Source organism: Stomoxys calcitrans, unplaced genomic scaffold, assembly GCF_963082655.1.
Source record: "Stomoxys calcitrans unplaced genomic scaffold, idStoCalc2.1 SCAFFOLD_58, whole genome shotgun sequence".
NCBI lineage: Eukaryota > Metazoa > Arthropoda > Insecta > Diptera > Muscidae > Stomoxys > Stomoxys calcitrans.
Genome location: NW_026739346.1, coordinates 37,353 through 60,380, shown reverse-complemented (window position 1 = coordinate 60,380; position 23,028 = coordinate 37,353). Strand labels below are relative to the sequence as shown.

Genomic DNA, 23,028 nt, shown 5'->3' with positions numbered 1-23,028 from the left:
CAATTGGCGGTGGCAATATGCATTGTTGCGATATTTTATAACTCACGCACTCACTCACTCACTTACCTTGGATCAATGAACTATTCAGCCACTTAACGTAATAACTGTTTGGATACAGCAATAAAACTTCATTGCTTGCTATGGAAACGGGCAAGAGAAGTGCTGCTCCTACTGCTATTGCCATTGAAAATGTGCAAAGCCATGAACTGTAAAAGTATTGAGACAAATAGGAAACTTGTGAATTTTATAGCAAAAAAAAGAGAACAATTGCCTATCGGTATTGCTATTGGTGTTTTATTAATCATTCTATTTTTTCTTTCAATAAATTATTATTGATGCCATGTTTATGGGCATTTTTTTTATTGGGTTACCTTATGCGATACACCAGTAATTCATCTTCATCATTGGAAAATAGATCGTCACGATCTTTGCGTCTAAAGCGTGAAATCAACACGTACGAGGCGAAATACAGTAAAATCAGCAATAGAAGGAATATCTGAAATGAAATGTAGAGAAAATATTTTAAAAATGGATGCAAAATGCTTTTTGGTTTATTGGGTTGCCCAAAAAGTAATTGCGGATTTTTTAAAAGAAAGTAAATGCATTTTTAATAAAACTTAGAATGAACTTTAATCAAATATACTTTTTTTACACTTTTTTTCTAAAGCAAGCTAAAAGTGACAGCTGATAACTGACAGAAGAAAGAATGCAATTACAGAGTCACAAGCTGTGAAAAAATTTGTCAACGCCGACTATATGAAAAATCCGCAATTACTTTTTGGGCAACCCAATATATAAACTACTACTACTAGTATTCGACAATAAATATTAACCTCGAAATGGGGAGGAAAAATATGAATTTTCATGTGCAATGGAAAATTTTATTTAGAAATACTACGATTAACATTTTTAGAACATAAAATTATAAAATAAAAAATAAAAAAACAAGTAAAAAGGCGTTACGTTTGGTCGGGCCATACTTTGGATAGCCACCACCTCGTGTATATATGTAAACCACATTTCGTCATAATGCGATGAAAAATTTGTAGTCTATGCCTTCATGGCAGCTTTTACGAAATATGGTCCGATTTGGGTCAAATTCGATACGGATATTGAGTGGTCTAATAAGTACAGTCATTGTTGAATTTTGTAGAACAAATATTGGTTTTTTGGTAGCTGTATCCAAATATAGACCTATCTGAACCATATACGATACGGATGTCGAAAAGCCTTTGACTTATTGTTCACTGTATCAAATTTCAGCGAAATCGGATTATAAATGTGCCTTTTATGGGGCCAAGACTTTAAATCGAGAGATCGGTCTATATAGCAGCTATATCCAAATCTTAACCGATCTGGGCCAAATTGAAGAGGGATATCGAAGGGCTTTACACAACTCACTGTCCCAAAGTTCAGCGAAATCAGACAATAATATGGCCCCTAAACCATAAATCTAGAGATCGGTCTATATGGCAGCTATATCCAAATCTAAACCGATCTGAGGCAAATTGCAGAAAGTTTTCGAAGAGCCTAACGCAACTCACTGTCTCAAATTTCAGCGAAATCGGATAATAAATGTGGCTTTTATGGGCCTAAGACCCTAATTCGGAGGATCGGTCTATATGGCAGCTATAACCAAATCTGGACCGATCTGGGCCAAATTGACGAATTATGTCGAGGGGCCTAACACGACTCACTATCCCAAATTTCAGCAAAATCGTATGATAAATGTGGCTTTTATGGGCCTAAGACCCTAAATCGGAGCATCAGTCTATATGGCAGCTATATCCAAATCTGGGCCGATCTGGGCCAAATTACCGAAGGATGTCGAAGGACCTAAGACAACTCACTGTCCAAAATTTCAGCGAAATCGGACAATAAATATGGCATTTATGGGCCTAAATCGGCGTATCGGTTTATATGGGGGCTATATCAAGATATAGTCCGATATAGCCCATCTTCAAATCTGGACCGATCTGGGCCAAATTGACGAAGTATGTCGAGGGGCCTAACACGACTCACTATCCCAAATTTCAGCAAAATCGGATGATAAATGTGGCTTTTATGGGCCAAGACCCTAAATCGGAGGATCAGTCTATATGGCAGCTATATCCAAATCTGAGCCGATCTGGGCCAAATTACCGAAGGATGTCGAAGGACCTAAGACAACTCACTGTCCAAAATTTCAGCGAAATCGGACAATAAATATGGCATTTATGGGCCTAAATCGGCGTATCGGTTTATATGGGGGCTATATCAAGATATAGTCCGATATAGCCCATCTTCGAACTTAACCTGCTTATAGACAAAAAAAGAATCTGTGAAAAGTTTCAGCTCAATATCTCTATTTTTAAAGACTGTAGCGTGATTTCAACAAACAGACGGACATGGCTAGATCGACTTAAAATAACATGACGATCAAGAATATATATACTTTATGGGGTCTAAAACGCATATTTCGAGGTGTTACAAACAGAATGACGAAATTAGTATACTCCCATCCTTCGATGGGGACGCTTGAGGCATTACTCCTAACGAGCCTCGTAGGAGAATTTCCATTCGCCGAGCATCAACATGGATTCCGAAGACTGCATAGCTCAACTACTGATTTGCATGCCATCACCGCACACATTTGCCGTGGCTTCAATCAGTCCAGGCCATGTGATAGGACGGTCCTCGTGGCACTGGACTTGTCGAAGGCATTCGACACCGGTATAGGCAAGCTGTGGTCTACTGTTAAATCACTCTCGAACCCCGGTAGACGGGATGACAGGACCTCAGTCGCTTTTGGCGAAATAACCGTGACTGATCCGAAGAGATGCGCCAAGTCAACCGTCAATTTATTGTGCATCCTGAGAGTGACAGGGCAAGGAGGAGAGCCATTCGCCGTATTCGTGGTCTCCGAGCCGATTAACAGCCATCACAAATTACCGTGGGTGAAGTTACGAATGTCATCCGTGGCGACAAATCATCTAAGACGTTGGGCCCCGAAGGAATTTCTACATTGATGTTGAAGAATCTGGATTCACCTGGAGTTGAGTACCTTACTACTGTCCTTAACCTGTCTTTTAACACTCTTATAGTTCCCAATGTCTGCAAAATGGGCAGAGTGATCCCGCTACGGAACCCTGAAAGGACCCGAGTTGGGGGGAGTCGTACAGACCGATCTCTCTTCTCTCACCAGTAGCAAAGACGCTTGAGGCATTACTCCTCCGGAGACTCGTAGGAGAATTTCCATTCGCAGAGCATCAACATGGATTCCGAAGACTGCATAGCTCAACAAATGATTTGCATGCCATCACCGCACACATTTGCCGTGGCTTCAATCAGTCCAGGACATGTGATAGGACGGTACTCGTAGCACTGGACCTGTCGAAGGTATTCGACACGGTCAGCCATGCCAAACCTACCCTCCACAAGCACAATTTTATATGGAAGATATATTGAAATCGGAGGCCACCGTAGCAGATGTTAGCATGTCCGCTGGTGACGGTGAACTTCTGGGTTCGAGTCCTGGCGAGAAAATCAGAAAAAAATTCAGCGTTGGTAATCCCCTCTTTATGGTGGCGACATTTGTGCAGTACTATGCCATGTAAAAACTTCTCCCCCAAAGGTGTTGCGCTGCGGCACACCGTTCGGACTCGGCTATAAAAAGGAGGCCCCTCATCATTAAGCTTAAACTTGAATCAGACAGCACTCATTGACATGTGAGATGTTTCCCCTCAAGAAGTAAAATCGGAAGACCGGTTACTATGGCAGCTATATCAGATTTGGACCATATTTGTTAAACAGTTTTTTTAAGTCATAACCAAACACCAGGTGCCAAATTTCAGCCAAATCGGATAAGAATTCCGTTCTGTAGAAGCTCAAGAAGTCGAAACAGGAGATCGGTTATATGGCAGTTATTTCAAAACATGGACTGATTTGGCCCATTAACATTCCCAACCGACCTACACTAATAAGGAGTATTTGTACAGAAGTTCAAGCGTCTAGCTTTACTCTTTTGAAAGTTAGGGTGACAGACGGACGGACATGGCTAGATCGACTTATAATTGCCAGACCATCAAGAATATATATAATTTGTTGGGTCTCAGATCAATATTTCGATGAGGTACAAAGGGAATGATGAAATTAGTATACCCGCATCCTATGCGGGAGAATTTAAAAACAATCAATTGATCGAGCAGGACACAATGTGCTGGGGGGACCACAAACGTTCCCCAGCACAATGTGCCTTTACAGCTGTTTTACTTTGTACATGTGTCAAAGCACTCCCTCTCTTACTTTCGTTTTACTCTCGTTTTTATCTCTATCTAGGACGAACACAATAAAAAAAAAGGGGTTTTCGAGTGAAGCAGCAGGAGCCGATGGGTTTTCCGCACGTTGACAAGGCGTATGCAACAGCTCGTCTACGAACTGGCCCGATGATAGCAACCCGTGGTGGTGGGCAGAAGGCGTAGGATTATGGGTCAACACCCCTTCTTCATTCCTAAACTCGATTCTCTTGTCATTCTGGACTTCTAGCGGGGCGGAACTACAGTAGATGAGGTTTTTTAGTTTAAGAGCCGTGTGCGCCGGCGTTTCGTTTCTCGTCTCTCTCCCTTTCCTCTCCAAGCGCATGTGTTTTGTCCTTGTGTCGAACTACTCCCTCCCTTGCTTTCGTTTCAATCTTTTATTTAATCTCAATCTAGAACCAACACAATGCACCAAGGGTTTCCGAGTGAAGCAGCAGGAGCCGATTGGTTGCCCGCTGAACTATTTAGAGCAGAGGCGACACGCTGATAAGGCGTATGCTTCAGCTCGTCTACGCGAATTGGCTAGAAGAACACATACGCGATGATTGGAACCTCAGCATACTATGTCCCGCACACGAGAAAGGAGAAAAGAAAGGAAACAAAAACAGAATGTGTCAACTACAGAGGAATAAGTCTTCTCCACATCGCATACAAAATACTCTTGAGCGTACTGTATGAAAGATTAAAACCTAATGCCAATGAGATAATTGACCCTATGAATGCGGCTTTAGACCTGGTAAATTCAACACAGGCCAGATATTCACACTGCGATACACGCCTTTGGGGGCGATATCGGTATCATGGGTCGGTCACCGGAAGTAGTAACTGCAGCCTTGAATCGAATGAATCAAAAAAGAATCTGTGAAAGTGGGTTTAACAGTAAATGAAGATAAGACAAAATTGATGGTATCAATTCCCACAACGTTTTGATAAGAAAATGGAGAAAGTTGGGAACCACAACTTTGAGATAGTCAGCAACTTTATCTACCTCGGTATCGTCGCAAACAAAACAAATGACACCAGTTTTCAAATAAAGCGAAGAATAATACTGGCAAACAGATGCTACTTTGATTTAAGGCATCAATTTAGAAACAAGCCCACCTCTCGAAAGACGAAGATAACACTATACAAGACACTGGTAATAGCCGTGATGTTATATGGTTCCAAGGAATGGGTACCTGTGAAAACAGACGAGGCAGTGCTTGGAGTATTTGAGAGAAAGATCCTTCGTAAAATGTATGGACCAATTTTCGTTAATGGAGAATATAGGCGTCGTATGAACAGTTCGTTGTTATGAGCTGTATGACGACGTTAGCATGGTTAAACGTATCAAAATACAAAGTTGGCTAGGTCATGTTGTCAGGATGAATGAAGAAACTCCAGCAAAGAAGTCTTTTGAAGACAAGCACTAGGGTACACGCAAACCGGGACTTTATAATTTATAATCCGAATTCGCTGAAATTTGACACAGTGACTTATGTTGGTCCTTTCGACTTCCGTGTCGTATATGGTTCAGATCGGTCTATACTTGGATATGGATACCAAAAGACCAATATTTTGTTCTACAAAATTTAACAATGACTTGTACCTATTAGACCACTCAATATCCGTGTCGAATTTGGTCCAAATCGGAACATATTTCGATATTATTTCTAGGTGGGTATAAATTATGCATTTTTCATCGGATTATGGTTTAAATATATGCCCGATGTGCTGGGTATCCAAAGTTCGACCCGGCCGAACTTAACCCCTTTTTACTTGTTTTTTTTTTTAACAGTTTGATGTGTCTTCATCTATAGTTTTCCAGATCTATGAAAGCTTCGTCAAGTGTATAACTTGTATTTTGGCGAGGCGGAATTTGACATGCTTTATATTGAATCTGTTCTGTACAGGAGATCAGACCGTGGTGTCCTTGTCATGTGCATACTTTCCTCATGATGATCAGCTGTTGTAACCTCCATTGGCTGTGAGAGACCTCATTCAATACTGTGGAACGAGGAATATGAATTTTATACTGGGCTGTGACGCGAACGCTCACCACGTCACGTTCTTTGGGGAATTCAGACACCAACATTAGAGAAGTAAGTGTTCTCGAATTCATTCGAAGATTTTAGGTTTAAGCCTTTATAATAGAGGAAAGGATGCCACTTTTGAGATATATACTTGAAAGGAGATTCTTGATCTGACATAGGGAAACATTTAGGATTATCAATGATTGGGCCAAATCGAGAGAGGCTGGTTTTTGGACCAAAAGTACATATTGCTTGGGATTGGTGAAGCTAGGCGACCGGACTTGATATATTGGGTTGCCCAAAAAGTAATTGTCGCTAATATAGTAGTAATATAGTCGGCGTTGACAAATTTATTCAACAGCTTGTGACTCTGTAATTGCATTCTTTCTTCTGTCAGTTATCAGCTGTTACTTTTAGCTTGCTTTAGAAAAAAAGTGCGCGAAATTTTGTTTACATTTGTTTGTTTGGCGTCAATTTTAATATGGGTACCACATGTATTGAAAGAAATTCATTTAACAAACCGAATCAACGCTTGTGATATGCACCTTAAACGCAATGAATTCGATCCGTTTTTAAAACGAATCATAACTGGAGATGAAAAATTGATTGTTTACAACAACGTTAGTCGAAAACGATCATGGTCCAAGCATGGTGAACCAGCTCAAACCACTTCAAAGGCTGATATCCACCAAAAGAAGGTTATGCTGTCTGTTTGGTGGGATTGAAAGGGTGTGGTATATTTTGAGCTGCTTCCAAGGAACCAAACGATTAATTCGGATGTTTACTGTCAACAATTGGACAAATTGAATACAGCCATCAAGGAGAAGCGACCATAATTGGTCAATCGTAAAGGTGTCATATGCCACCAGGACAACGCTAGACCGCACACATCTTTGGTCACTCGCCAAAAACTGAGTGAGCTTGGCTGGGAACTTTTGATGCATCCACCATATAGCCCTGACCTTGCACCATCACACTACCATTTATTTCGATCTTTGCAGAACTCCTTAAATGGTAAAACTTTCGGCAATGATGAGGCTATAAAATCGCCTTGGTTCAGTTTTTTGCAGATAAAGGCCAGAAGTTCTATGAGCGTGGAATACTACATTTGCCAGGAAGATGGCAAAAGGTTATCGAACAAAATGGCAATTATATATTTGATTAAAGTTCATTCTAAGTTTTATTAAAAATGCATTTACTCTTTCAAAAAATCCGCAATTACTTTTTGGGCAAATCGGAACATATTTCGATATAAAGGGTGATTTTTTTGAGGTTAGGATTTTCATGCATTAGTATTTGACAGATCACGTGGGATTTCAGACATGGTGTCAAAGAGAAAGATGCTCAGTATGCTTTGACATTTCATCATGAATAGACTTACTAACGAGCAACGCTTGCAAATCATTGAATTTGATTACCAAAATCAGTGTTCGGTTCGAAATGTGTTCATTCACCGTAACGTTGCGTCCAACAGCATCTTTGAAAAAATACGGTCCAATGATTCCACCAGCGTACAAACCACACCAAACAGTGCATTTTTCGGGATGCATGGGCAGTTCTTGAACGGCTTCTGGTTGCTCTTCACTCCAAATGCGGCAATTTTGCTTATTTACGTAGCCATTCAACCAGAAATGAGCCTCATCGCTGAACGGTGAATGAACACATTTCGAACCGAACACTGATTTTGGTAATAAAATTCAATGATTTGCAAGCGTTGCTCGTTAGTAAGTCTATTCATGATGAAATGTCAAAGCATACTGAGCATCTTTCTCTTTGACACCATGTCTGAAATCCCACGTGATCTGTCAAATACTAATGCATGAAAATCCTAACCTCAAAAAAAACACCCTTTAGTTGCTATGGGACATAAGGTATGTATTTTTCACCGGATTTTAACGAAAGGTGGTTTACATATATACCCGAGGTGGTGGGTAGCCAATGTTCGGCCCGGCCGAACTTAACACCTTTTTACTTGTTTTTTCTCAAAAGGTTATTAAAATGAGTTTACGAGTTGTTCATTGCAATTTCTTCAAATCGGCAAGTTTGTGACCCCAAAATAAAATAGAGCTTCATTAAGTTTTGTTCAACAAATCTTTAAAGACATTTTTTTCAGTGCGTGGAATTCTATTCTAAGCTCTGAGCTCATATAATTTAGTTCTAAATTAATCAATTTTTATTATTCCCAGAAATGCATTATTTTGTCGAATTTCATTATTTATCTATTGCAATCTAAAATGTTATAAATAAATCAATGAAATTATAATCGCAAATAAAAGCGAACAAACACCCCGAACATAGAGAAAACGTAATCAGCAAATGATAAATATTGATTAAAGCTATCAACAATCAGCAATTCGCTGGCCAAGTGAACTTTGAAATGGATGAACAATTCTTCGTCTGCAGTAATTGCATAGTGTGTGAATTATGGGTGTTATGGGCATGTCCGTCTGCGAGCGCCGTACCACCTCCTCTAACTGAAAGGCGATTTGGCAAAGGAAACTATTCGAAAACAACGAAAAAAATATATATAGACGTGAAAAAAAAAAACAAAAACACTTGTTGATGATCTACCAAAAATGTACCAAATCACTCACCCAGCCAACCTTTTTTATTTTCAGTACATGTTTTGCAAATGCACAAATCGAATTTTTATTGTTTTCAAAACAAACAAAGAAGGCAGGCAATACGAAAACGTGCAATTAGAAATGATTTCGTACGTAAGAAAGAAATCATACATTTTAAATATGTAAGCGCCGCCGCTGCCAATCTCGAGACCGCAAGAGAAAATACAGAACTGGTTATTTGGATGGTCAGTCTGAAGTCAATTGAAGTTTTTTAATTAAATCAACAATGCGTACGAATTTTTCAATTTTCTCTGCATAGACGTGGAAAGCAAATTGGAATTAATTTAGTGCACGCCGGTGGTTGGTCAATTAACTGGCTAGCTGATAGCTAGTTCATTGCTAGGTGGCATTGTTTATTGCCGATCTTGACTGTGACGTTTAAAGACGGGCGTCATTAATGTTTTAAACAAAAACACCGAATAAACAAAAATCATGGAAACAAATGATTTGCAGCTTGTTTATTTTTAAATGTTTTCGTAAATGGACTGGCATTCTAGGGCAATATGCTATGTTCCTACTGATCCTGCCAATTAAAAGTGCGAATGCACTAAATGCATTGGCTATCAGTAACTCAACAAAAATAAAACCACAAATTTAGTTGGAACTATTCCAATGAGGTAATATCCCCCAACTTGGTGAGGGATCTTTATCGCACTGGCAGAATCATTTAAAAAATAAACTACTCGTGCAGAGAACACAAAGTTTGATTAACTCATAATACATGGCTTCCGAACTTTGAAAACAACAAATTGAAATTGACTTCCAATTTCACTACATTACCAAATACACCCCAGTTTCCAATTTATCATTAATTCGGCATATTAATCATACATAGTACATTTTACTAAAGTTTAAAATTTTTACTGACGCTAAGTTAAATTTTATTTTAGGGCAAGCAAATTAACTTTGTGAACAACAAATTGAAATTGACTTCCAATTTCACTACATTACCAAATACACCCCAATTTCCAACTTATCATTAATTCGGCAAATTAATCATACATAGTACATTTTGCTAAAGTTAAAAATTTTTACTGACGCTAAGTGAAATTTTCTTTTAGGGCTAGTAAATTAAATTTGTAATACAATGGTCGGCTAACTTTCTCGATATAACCAGTCATAGTTCGTTAAAGTACACCTAAAGCCCGCCTGGTCGGCTAGCTTGGACCCATCAGTATAAAAGTCTATGCAACTTATATTACCAGGGATATCGTAATTCCAATCGGTTCTATCAGGAATAGTGATACATTACTTGTTTTTATCAAAAAGCGGCTCAGGCAATGTGTAATCCCCGCTGCCTGGAACATTGGGCATTGAATGAAGGATAATACAGTGTCTGTAGCCGAAAGAGAAAGCTCCCTTAGCCTCACCGTATTGGTCGCAGCAATTTGTCTAGCCACAATGTCCAGAGGCATTAGGTGCAGTATAAAATTGCATCAGATGGTGTCGTCCTCAGTGCGGCTGTGATGCCCAAACAAATTGAACAGTATTTGGACTTTTTAAGCGCCGTCCACCAGACTACAACACTATATAGCATTATAGGTCTGACAACTGCAGTATACACCCAGTGCATGACACGCGGTTTGAGCAACCAACTTTTGGCAAGGAGCAGAACTAGCCTTTCTTGCCAATTTCAAAATGTTTCGTGTATACTTTAATTTCCTGTCCAGCAAAACATTCAGGTAATTTGCGCTTTCAGTAAATGAAACATTCTCTCCTCCCAAGTAGACAACTTCCACTGTAGGTAACTTGTATCTACTGCTGAAAAGAACCAGTTCCATTCCACAGATTTACCCCTAGACCACTTTCGGTAGCCCACTCTGCATACGTACATTAGTTTTTTTGAAGTACGAGTATATCTCTAAGAGTCTATACGCTTAAATTCTCACCCTCCCTCTCTCTCTAGTAGAAGAAATACAAGAGCATAATTATTGGTCTGGTAAATGAATAATCGTTTGCGGCTATCGAGACACTTTTGCCGTTAAAGAGTTTTTGGTTTTGCAACAAAAGAAAGGTACTTTTAGTTAGTTACATTAAAATCGGTGATACACATTTCCCGGGAAATTCTCCAAAGAATAACGTGGCGCCAGAAGAGGTTGTTACTGGTATGCATTCGTTGTGTCTGAGCCGAAAATCCTTTGGGCGATAAGAAGTTTCGACACCTTTAAGTCGCCAGATGCCATGGTGATGTATCACCGATTGAATTACAAGCTGTGTCTGATAGACTGGTTCCTTGGCTTAGGAAGATACACTCTGCTTGTATCAGTATGCTTATATACCAATGGGATGGAGAGACACAAAGGTCATTTTCATTACGGAAGCAGGAAAACCGTACCACACGTACCTATTAGTCTATCATCCTTAATGCTGAAGACTCTAAAAAGGTTGATGGAAACATATCTGCCAAGGAATATACAATGGTAGCATTTCTTGACATTGAAGGTGCTTTCAACAATGTAAAACCGACGTCAATCATGAAGGAGTTGGAGTTTCCCGGCATCAATTATACTGTCCGAAATTAATAATTTACTTACTAAAAGATGCATTATGGCAGGCTTGGGATCTGAGGATCTAAAAAGATGGGTCAACATTTTGGAAAGGACGAGAAACTCTTGCCCGTGAGGTTAAGGGAGCTTTTTCATTGACAATGGGGCGGTTACGGACACTGTGTTATGCTTGATATAATATCCGATGTTCCAGGCAGTGTGAATTACACCATACGTGAGCCCCTTTTTGATAAAAAGTACTGTACCACTATTCTTGATAGAACCGATATCACTGGTAACAGAAGTTACGTAGACTTCTATACGGATGGTTCCAAACTAAACGACCAGGTGGGCTTTGGGGTGTACTCTAAAGATCTAGAACTGGTCATATCGAAAAGGTCACCCGACTACTGAAGTGTGTATCGAGCGGAGATCCTTACAATGGCTAAGATATAATGTAATCAAATCCCAGGAGAACGTATTTCCGAACTTAAAAACAGCCCTCGACCGTCGCAGATCTCTTGACAAGGTTGCTGAACATTTCAAAATTCACCTTTTCTGAGTGCCGCTCCACAGAGATATCCCAGGGAATTGTAAAGCGGAAGAGCTTTCACATTCCAAGAAAGCTGGCATCTGTGGGTATGCCTCTAACAACATGTAAGCTAAGTTTTCAGGACCAGGCCCGTAGGACAATGAACGATAGATGGTCACAAAGAAAGTGGCCTAATCTATTGGGTTGCCCAAAAAGTAATTGCGGATTTTTCATATAGTCGGCGTTGACAAATTTTTTCACAGCTTGTGACTCTGTAATTGCATTCTTTCTTCTGTCAGTTATCAGCTGTTACTTTTAGCTTGCTTTAGAAAAAAAGTGTAAAAAAAGTATATTTGATTAAAGTTCATTCTAAGTATTATTAAAAATGCATTTACTTTCTTTTAAAAAATCCGCAATTACTTTTTGGGCAACCCAATACATTTGAAGTGGCAAGAACAGACGTCTCAGTTATTGCGTCCTTCATGACAGGTCACTGTCTAAACGGAAAATATGCTGACAGCCTGAAGGTTTTCAGTAACGACTTTTGCAGAAGCCGTGAGGATATCGAAGAAGAAGAGACTATAGAACACCTTCTGCATGTGAGTGTCTCGCAGTGGCAGCCAGAAAGAGTTCCATTTTAGGTTCTCATTTCTTTAGAGAATTTGTCTGATTTAGCGGATGTGACCCTCCCCCTTACCCTAATTTTCAGAAACGCCAGATCTCGGAGATGGGTGGTGCGATTTAAGCGAAATTTTGTGTGCTCTAGCACTCTGCATAGCACCCTGAAAATAAAAATTTTGTATCCAAATTTCGGATAGGGTACCTAGGGGTGACGCCCCACCCTAAATCTACCAAACATATATTTAGACCAATCACAACAATATGGGACTCAAATGAAAGGTATTTAGGATAAGGAAAAGTATATCTGATATCCAATTGTCGGACCAAGTGTTAGGGGAACCACCCCAACCCCTAAAACACCCCTAAATCGGACCTATTTACCGACCATGGCAATATGGGACTCAAATGAAAGCTATTTGCGAATAGAATACGAATCTGATATCCAAATGTGGGACCACGTTTCTGGGGGTCCACCCCTTCCCCAAAACACCTCCAAACAGGACTTATTTACTGTCCTTGGGAATATGGGGCTTAAATAAAAGGTATTTGAGTGTAGAATACGACTCTGATACCCAAATATGGGACCAAGTGTTAGGGGGCCGCCTCTCCCCAAAAAGATCCCCAAAGGGGACAAATTTACGACCATAGCAATATGGGGCTCAAATCAAAGGTCTTTGGAAGTAAAGCACGAATCTGATATCTATGTTCGGAAAAAGTGTCTATGGAGCTACCCCACCCCCACAACACCACCCAAATAGGGAGTATTTGCTGAATATTGCAATATGAGGCTCAAATAAGAGGGTTTTTAAAGTAGAATACGAATCCGATATATATTTTCAAGGCCAACTCACTGAGTGGCCGCCCATCCATCCCTAAAAACAATAAGGAGTTTAAACTAGATTAGAAAACGATTTTGATATCAATTTTTGAGGCCAATGGCAATAGGTTTCAAATAAATGATTTATAGATATATGAGAATAGACCACGTTGCTAATATATTTTCAGGGCTTAATGTTGGGGGACCATGTTGGAGGCCACCGTAGCGCAGAGGTTAGCATGTCCGTCTATGACGCTGAACGCCTGGGTTCGAATCCTGGCGAGACCATCAGAAAAAATGTTCAACGGTGGTTTGCCCCATCTTATGCTGGCGACACTTGTGAGGTACTATACCATGTAAAACTTCTCTCCCAAGAGGTGTCGCACTGCGGCACGCCGTTCGTACTCGGCTATAAAAAGGAGGCCCCCTATCATTGAGTTTAAAAACTTGTATTGGACTGCACTCATTGATATGTGAGAAGTTTGCCCCTGTTCCTTAGTGGAATGTTCATGGGCAAAATTTGCATTTGCAATGTGGGGGAACCACCCCAATCCCCAAAACACCCCTAAATCGGGCATATTTACCTACGATGTCAATGTGGAGCTTAGATACAAAGTATTGGTGGGTAGAGCAAGAATTGATACCCATTGTCGGGACCAATTCTCTGGGGGTCTACCCCTTTCCCAAAATACCCCACATACAGCAATTTTTTACTGACCATCGCAATATGGGGCTCAAATAAAAGTACGTAGGACCATGTATTTAGGGCATCACCCCTTCCCCAAAACACCCCCCAAAGGGTAAAAATTTTTCGACCATGCCAATATGTGACTCAAATGAAAGGTATTTGAGATTAGAAAACAAATTTGATAATCAATTTCGGGGACGCCTCATCGTGTTAACTCACCTTAAACTAATGGCAATATGGGGTCTAAATGAATGGTATTTGAGAGAAGATCACTACGCTGATATTTTTCAGGGCCAAGTGTCTGGGGGACCACCTCTCACCCTAAAACACCCCTAAATCAGATAACATGAGAATATCGGGCTGAAATAAAGTATTTTAAGAGTGGAGTAGACCTTACATCCAAACTTAAATTCGTAGACCAATAAAAATCATATAGGATTCAGATAAAGGCATTTATGGTTGCCCAAAAAGTAATTGCGGATTTTTAAAAGAAAGTAAATGCATTTTTAATAAAATTTAGAATGAACTTTAATCAAATATACTTTTTTTACACTTTTTTTCTAAAGCAAGCTAAAATTAACAGCTGATAACTGACAGAAGAAAGAATGCAATTACAGAGTCACAAGCTGTGAAAAAATTTGTCAACGCCGACTATATGAAAAATACGCAATTACTTTTTAGGCAACCCAATATATTGTTAAACTGTTAGTCAAGCGATATACTATTTTCGTGGCATGGTATTTCACTAAAAGCTCTTTAATTGTCGAAAAAAATATTCCAATTAAAATTTTGTTCCATATAAAGTAAAAGAAGGCGCAGCGGAGTGGACCCGGGTCAGCTAGTTTCTTATATTTGGCTGTTTTCAATTAACCGGGTTCGACTGTATAGTTTCTATTTTTGTTTTCTGTGAAATCAGATTGTCTAAGTTTGGTTGATTGTAGGCAGCCGCAGCCATGCCACCAACTGTCAAATAAAAAATATATTTCGCCCCCACAAACCACTGTCCACCGTTATATTTGAAATGAAAACTCATTTTGCAAGCAAACATATATTTTAAAAATAAACAAATTACCATACATATGTACATGCATACGTAGTATGCGCTAAAGAATTCAAAAATATAAACAAAATGTGAAAAAAAAAATTTATAAAAATAGCAGACCAAGCTAAAATGTATGATTTTGAAAGAGAAAATATATGCCTATGTTTGAATATGATCATTCATTTGTGCAATCAGATTAATGATTACTTGTCGTCTACAAAAACAGACACATGTAGTGAATGGAAATAGAAAAAAATTTTTTAATACTCTGAGAATTTGCCACCGAATATCTTCACGGCTAATTTGGAAGGTAGGTGAACCGGTTCGTTGACTGGTTGCTTGAGATCTGTTCAATTTTGCTCTGCTTGTAACAATTCCATATGAGGTCAATAACTTGAGAGCGCTCATAAACAACATTCAATAAATGTCTCACTGTGTCAATAAATAAATGACAAGTAGCAGAAATTGATTTTTTGTTTATCTCCCATATGAAAGTGAAATTAGAAATATTATATCATATTACGCTTAAAAATATTAATTTGACGCTTTACAAAGAAAAAAAAAATAAAGGAAAGTAAAAAGCCCTACCTCAAAACGCTTGCATGCATGCATGCTTTACCTAATTTTTTTATTTTAAACTTTTCCTCTGTCTGATACTTAAGCATCGTACTTAAATTTCATTTTGAAAAGAAAAAAACAGTTAAGTGGCCTACAGTGACAATTACAATCCGTTACATGCCAGCTGTATATCCGGCAGTATTGTGTATCGTTTAATTTTTCATGCTTGGGTGTAGTAAAAAAATACTAAGCAGACTGCCAAACAATTAGTAGACCAAAACGCCCCCAGCAACTCACATATTTTTGACACCCTCTACCCTAATGCACTTCCACCGCAACTGTCAGGGTTGTACGTGATTTGTTGGCATAAACTGTCGTCGAATAAACGTTGACATTCTGTCTTGAATTGGTTACACTACTAACCCACAAAACAGTTTATGGAAATTGTTGCTTTTCTTATTAGCATGGCGTATGGGTTAATCGAAACAAATTCCAAATATTTTTTGTGGGTAGCTAGAGAATTTAATAACATGTACAGTGTTCTACAAAAGAGTTTACCTCTACACTGGAACTTCCATGAATATTTGTAAGCAACCTTTGATTATACCCTTCACCATAGTATGGGGGCATACTGATTTCGTCATTTCGTTTGTAACGCATCGAAATATTGATCTGAGACCCAACAAAGTATATATATAGTATATATATATTCTTGATCATCTTGACACTCTTAGTCGATTTAGCCATATCCGTCCGTCTGTCTTTCGAAGGAGCTCCTTCGGAGCTTTACTCCTTCGCTAACTTTCGAAGGAGTAAAGCTAGGTTTGAAATTTTGCATAAATACTTCTTATTAGTGCAGGTCGGTTGGGATTGTAAATGGGCCACATCAGTCCATGTTTTGATATAGCTGCCATATAAAACGATTTCGGCTCTTGACTTCTTGAGCCTCTAGAGGCCGTTATAATTATCCGATTTGGTTGAAATTTCGTATGAAGTGTTTGGGTTTGACCCTCAACAACTGTGACAAGTATGGGTCCAGTCGGTTCCTAACCTGATATAGCTCCCATATAAACCAATTTCGTATTTTGACTTCTTGAGCCTCTAGAGGGCGCAATTTTAATCCGATTTGGCTGAAATTTAGCATGAAGTGTTTTGACTATCAAAAACTGTAACAAGTACGGTTCAAATCGGTTCATAACCTGATATAGCTCCCATATAAACCGATCTGGAATCTTGACATCTTGAGCCGCTAGAGGGTTAAATTATTATCCGATTTGGGTGATATATTGCATAAAGTGTTTTGTTCTAACTTCTAACAATTGTGCCAAGTACGGTTCAAGTCGGTTCATAACCTGATATAGCTCGCATATAATCCGGTCTCGGATCTTGACTTCTTGAACCTCCAGGGGCGCAATTCTTATCCAGTTTGACTGAAATTTCGAACCAAGTGTTTCATTTTGACTTCCAACAACTCTAACAAGCATGTTCCAAATCGGTTTATAACCTGATAAAGCTCCCATATAAACCGGTCTCGGATCTTGACTTCTTGAACCTCCAAGGGATGCAATTCTTATCCAATTCTCTGAAGTTTCGCACCAAGTGTTTCATTTTGACATCCAACAACTCTAACAAGTATGTTCCAAATCGGTTTATAACCTCATAAAGCTCCCATATAAACCGATTTCGGATCCTGACTTCTTGACCCTATAGAGGGCGCAATTATTATCCGATTCGGCTGAAATTTTGTATGAAGAGTTTGGGTTTGACCATCAACAAGTATGGCTCAAATCGGTTCATAACATGATATAGCTCCCATATAAACCGATTTCAGATATTTCCTTCTTGAGCCTCTAGAGGGCGTAATTATTATCCGATTTGGCTGAAATTTAGCATGAAGTGTTTTTTTTCTAACTTCTAACAATTGAGCCAAGTACGGTTCAAATCGTTTGATAACCTGATATAGCTCGCATATATTGCGATCTCGGATCTTGACTTCGTGAGCCTCTAGAGGGCGCAATTATTATCCGATTTGGATGAAATTTTGCATGAAGTGTTTTGGTTTGGCCAAAAATTACTATGGTCTATGGTCAAAAGTAGGTTCATACCATGATATAGCTCTCACATAAACAGATCTCCCAATTTTATTTCTTAATTGGATGAAATTTTGTACAAAGAGTTCCATTTTGGTCTCCATCATCCAAGCTTTTACTATGTTTAGCAAAATCCGAACAGCGAGCCACACCATTGAATCTAAAGATTTACATGACTGAAGTATTCATAAATGTTTCTAGCATTAAATGAGGAGGTGACTAAAGAAAAAAAATATTTTTGATGTTCTCGCCAGTTATTGACATCAGTAAAAATCCATCCAATTACTGCTCGGTCGGATCTGTATACAAAGGGCCGGGAAGCCACCGTAGCGCAGAGGTAGCATGTCCGCTTATGAAGCTGAAAGACTAGGTTCGAATCCCGGCGGAAACATCAAAAAAAATTATCAACAGTGGTTTTCCCCTCCTAATGCTGGCAATATTTGTGAGGTACTGTACTATTTGGTATGGCAACCATGTAAAAACTTCTCTACAAAGAGGTGTCGCATTGCGGCACGCCGCTTGGACTCGGCTATAAAAATTAGGTTCCTTATCATTGAGCTTGAACTTGCTTCGGACAGCACTCATTGATATGTGAGAAGTTTGCCCCTGTTCCTTATTGAAATGTTCATGGGCAAATATGGCATTTGTATACCAAGGGCCGGGGGAAGGGTGTGGCCCCTAATATATAATCATTCGCGTCGCATGTAGCATGCTGTCACGCGAAATCACCATACCCCCATAACACAATAATGCTGTTAGTTCTTATTATTGTTTCGTAATTCGAATAAAAAAATTCGAATAGTGTTTCGTAATTCGAAAAAAAAACTGGCTACGTCCCAAAAAAAACCTGGCTACGTCTCTGACTCATGTTTGTTGCCACACTTCCAACATAATGGTGAAAAGGCATAAGATCGACATTCCGCTGCCGCGGTATCCTTTAACCTCTCCATCATCCTGAGGAGAGCACAGTTTGCCTTGTGCCTTGTGCCACACCAGACATTTATAGGTCAGGAGTGACCGCCGAAAACATTTGTTCGTTCCCGGTCGGAGCCCCCAACTTCTTGCTAATGAGTTGCGACAGGAGTAGAGTGCACTCAGGCGCCTTTTGACACTTTCTTCGACGTTTAGTTTCTGGTCAATAATCGCACTCATATACTTAGCTTTCGAAGAGAAAGGCAGTTCCACACCATCCAGAACGAGCCCTCTATAAAACCATCAAGCTTCCTCCTCCTGGTACGGCGAGGACAAACGAGTTGTCCAGAGCCTTGTGCCACACCAGACATCTGAGAATTGATGGAATGACCGCCGATTAGATCCAGTGCACCGTCCCAGCCTGAGACCCCAACTTCTTGCTAACGAGTTGCGACAGGAGTAGAGTGCATTCAGTCCCCTTTTGACGCTTTCTTCGACGTTTAGTGTCTGGTCAAGAATCACACCCAAGTACTTGGTCTCCGAAGAGATCGGCAGCCTCACACCATCCAGAACCGGTACCCTATAAAAACACCAAGCTTCCTCCCCCTGTTAAGGCGACGACCATCTCCCTCTCGAAAGACCTCAGAATCCCCAAGTACTTGGTCTCCGAAGAAATCGGCAGCTCCACACTATCCAGAACAGGTTCCCTATAAAAAGACACCAAGCTTCCTCCTCCTGTTAAGGCGAAGACCATCTTCCTCTCGAAAGGCCTCAAAATCCCCTTGATTATTAGAAGCTACAATAGAAGAGATAAATCTCCTTAGTCACAATCTTCCTTATCTAGCCCTTTGCCAGTGATGCGTTGATAATTCGGCCTTTCGGCACCGTATCAACCCAATTTATCACAAGAAGTGGGACCTTCATTTCCACTAGAGCGCCGTGTATGGACTCCAACTTGACGTTACTAAAAACCCCTTGTATTTGACTGAAATTTTGCACCTAGTGTTTTAGTATCACTTCTAACAACTGTGCTAAGTATCGTTCAAATCGGTATAGCTGTCATATAAACCGATCTTGGGTCTTGACTTCTTGAGCCTCTAGAGGGCGCAATTCCCATCCGATTTGACTGAAATTTTGCACATAGTGTTTTAGTATCACTTCTAACAACTGTGCTAAGTATGGTTCAAATCGGTCCATATCCTGGTATAGCTGTCATATAAACCGATCTTGGGTCTTGACTTCTTGAGCCTCTAGAGGGCGCAATTCCCATCCGATTTGACTGAAATTTTGCACATAGTGTTTTAGTATTACTTCTAACAACTGTGCTAAGTATGGTTCAAATTGGTCCATAACCTGGTATAGCTGCCATATAAACCGATCTTGGGTCTTGAATTCTTGAGCCTCTAGAAGGCGCAATTCTTACGCGATTGGAATGAAATTTTGCACGACGTGTTTTGTTATGATATCCAACAACTGTGCCAAGTATAGTACAAATCGGTCCATAACCTGATATAGCTACCATATAAACCGATCTGGGATCGCAATTATTATCCGATTTGCCTGAAATTTTGTATAACGGATCCTCTCATGACCATTAACATACGTGTTTATTATGGTCTAAATCGGTCTATAGCCCGATACAGCTCCCATATACAATAAATCGATCTCTCTATTTTACTTCTTGAGCCCTCAAAGGGAGCAATTCTTATTCGAATTGGCTGACATTTTACACAGGTCTCCAACATATAATTTATTTGTGGTCCAAAGCGGACCATATCTTGATATCGCTCTAATAGCAGAGCAAATCTTTTGTTATATACTGTTTTGCCGGGAAAAGAACTCGACAAATGCGATCCATGGTGGAGGGTATATAAGATTCGGCCCGGCCGAACTCAACACGCTTTTACTTGTTTAAAATCTATAACTTTGACAAATCTTTACAATAGCCAATTAAATGTTGTTAATTTCTTAATGACCTTTTGATTGTCTCAACAATCAATAGCTTAACGAAATGTGTATTGACGAAAAAAATTATTTATAACCGAAAAGACATAAAATGTAAACTCTAGCCATTGATAGCAATACAAAGAAACAAATCACAAAAAAAAACACACCTCACTTTTTTAGATGGACTCTACTATACTATCTCTTAAATGATGATATCAGAAACTTTCACTCACATTGAATAGCAATCAAAAACGAATACAAAGAAAATGTTAATTGATACCATCATCATTTTTTCTCCTTGTTTGTGCTAACTTTTATTTAAACACAAAAATATGAACACGCACATGTGCGGGGAGTACTTCAATTTCAAAATTTTAAAGTTTCAAATTAAAAGTGAAAAATACGAAATAAAAAAAAAAAAGCATCGCAAGGGAAGTGGCAATGAAGTCATTCGTAGAGTAGCTCTCTTCCCAGTTGTATAACGTGCAATTTTTTTTGTTTTAAAGTTCAAAGCAATTATCGTCAACTTAATTACGTTGGCAAACAATTTTGAAAATGAATGAATGTTGCTGCGGCAATGAAGAATTTATGACCAAAAGGTTGGATGCATTCATGCAAGGAGGTATAGTACTCTGGAATACAGTGAAGTTGATTTGAATGTGCATCGAGGTTATTCTGTAATATAAAACTTTTTATACCCACCACCATAGGATGGGGGTATACTAATCTAGTCATGCCGTTTGTTACACCTCGAAATATTCGTCTAAGACCCCATAAAGCATATATATATTCTTGATCGTCTCGTCGCTCTGAATCGATCTAGCCATGTCCGTCCGTCTGTCGAAATAACGATAGAGGTCGAATGCGTAAATTTAGCCGCGTGAAATTTTGCACAGATACTTAATATCGATGTAGACCGTTAAGAATTGCAAATGGACCACATCGGTTCAGATTTGGGTATAGCTCCTATATAAACCGATCTTCCGATTTGATTTCTTGAGCTCCTGGAATCCGCAATTTTTGTCCGATTTGGCTGAAATTTTGAACATAGTGTTCTGTTATGACTCCCAACAACTTTGCCAAGTATGGTCCAAATCGATCTATAACCAAATATAGCCCCCATATTTTATCAGAATCCATGGTGGTGGGTTCCCAAGATTCGGCCCGGCCGAACTTTGCACGCTTTAACCTGTTTTAGCTGAAACGTTATCTTCGCCTTTAGAAGAGATCTTCTTGTTTTGTTAAAAGTTAAAGTGTCTAACTGATACCGGCACTTAGGTGGAGACACAATACCAGACATGACCCAACTTAGGGGAGTGGTATTGTAAACAATTAAGGATTTTGTAAGTAGCACGGAATTCCTAACTTAAAATTTTCTTTTTCGGAGTTATTTTATAGTTTTTAGAGCGCACAACAAGCCGATTACTGGCTTAGGTGTATGTCCATAGTGGTATAGGGCGGATTAATATTTGCACCCTCTTTTGAACTTAACCTAAAGTGAAATTTAGTATTTGCTCGGTATAAGATCAGGACCGATTTATCTGAAATGCTCAGAGTACATATATGAGGAGAATGATGAATGACGGAGAATGATGAATGAATAAACCTTTAGCTTCACCTTGTTACAGCTGTATTTTTTAATTGGCCATAAAATTGGAAGTAGACGGAAGGTTAAGTTACGTTTAAGTGGCTCACTTAGACGTTTTCGTTCATTGTGATACAGGAACAGAAGAATAAAGAATCCCTCTAGCTCCTACCGTCCATCCCGTACCATCCAGATCGCTTTAAAAAGCCCAATAGCTTGCGAATGTTCACATCTGCTAAATCAGACAGGTTCTCAAAGAAATGAGAACCTAACGTGGAACTCCTTCTGACTGCCAGTGCGGGACACACACACAGAAGGTGTTCTGTAGTCTCTTCTTCATCGATGTCCTCACAGCTTCTGCAAAAATCGTTGCTGGCAACCTTCAGTCTGCCAGCATGTTTTCCGATTATTCCGACTGAGACGTCTGTTCTAGCCAATGACAGCAAAGCGGTAGACCTCTTCAAGTCTAGATTAGGCTTTATAGTTTTGGAATGCTCACAGCACCCTTTTTGTGACCATCTATCAAGGGGCTCAAAAAATAAGTATTTTATATTAGTAGAAAACGATTTTGATATCCAATTTTGAGACCAAGTGCTTGGAGGTCGTCTAACGTATAAAAAAAATGTCCCCTAAACCAATGGCAATTGGAGTTCAAATAAAAAGAATTTGAGAGTAGATTACGATGCTGATGTGATGTGTGGGTGGACGCCCGACCCGACATACTCCTCAAACTGGACATATTTGTGGACTATGGCAAAAAGGGGCTCATATCTGTTATCTGTTTTATGGCCAAGTGCTTCAGGCCGTGGCTCAGAGATT

At 39.5% G+C, this 23,028-nt stretch overlaps 1 protein-coding gene across 1 annotated transcript in view; it reads right to left on the bottom strand.

Annotated features, from left to right (window-relative positions):
* Nucleotides 1-9,003, bottom strand: part of LOC106093179 (protein Lilipod) — a gene marked incomplete at its 5' end in the record, with an annotated part of 29,036 nt that extends 20,033 nt beyond the window's left edge. The window contains 3 exons of the mRNA XM_059370734.1: nucleotides 67-206; nucleotides 372-496; nucleotides 8,902-9,003. Coding sequence (XP_059226717.1) covers nucleotides 67-206; nucleotides 372-496; nucleotides 8,902-9,003 — 367 coding nt within the window. The remainder of the gene's footprint in view (nucleotides 1-66; nucleotides 207-371; nucleotides 497-8,901) is intronic.
* Nucleotides 9,004-23,028: the final 14,025 nt, after the last annotated feature.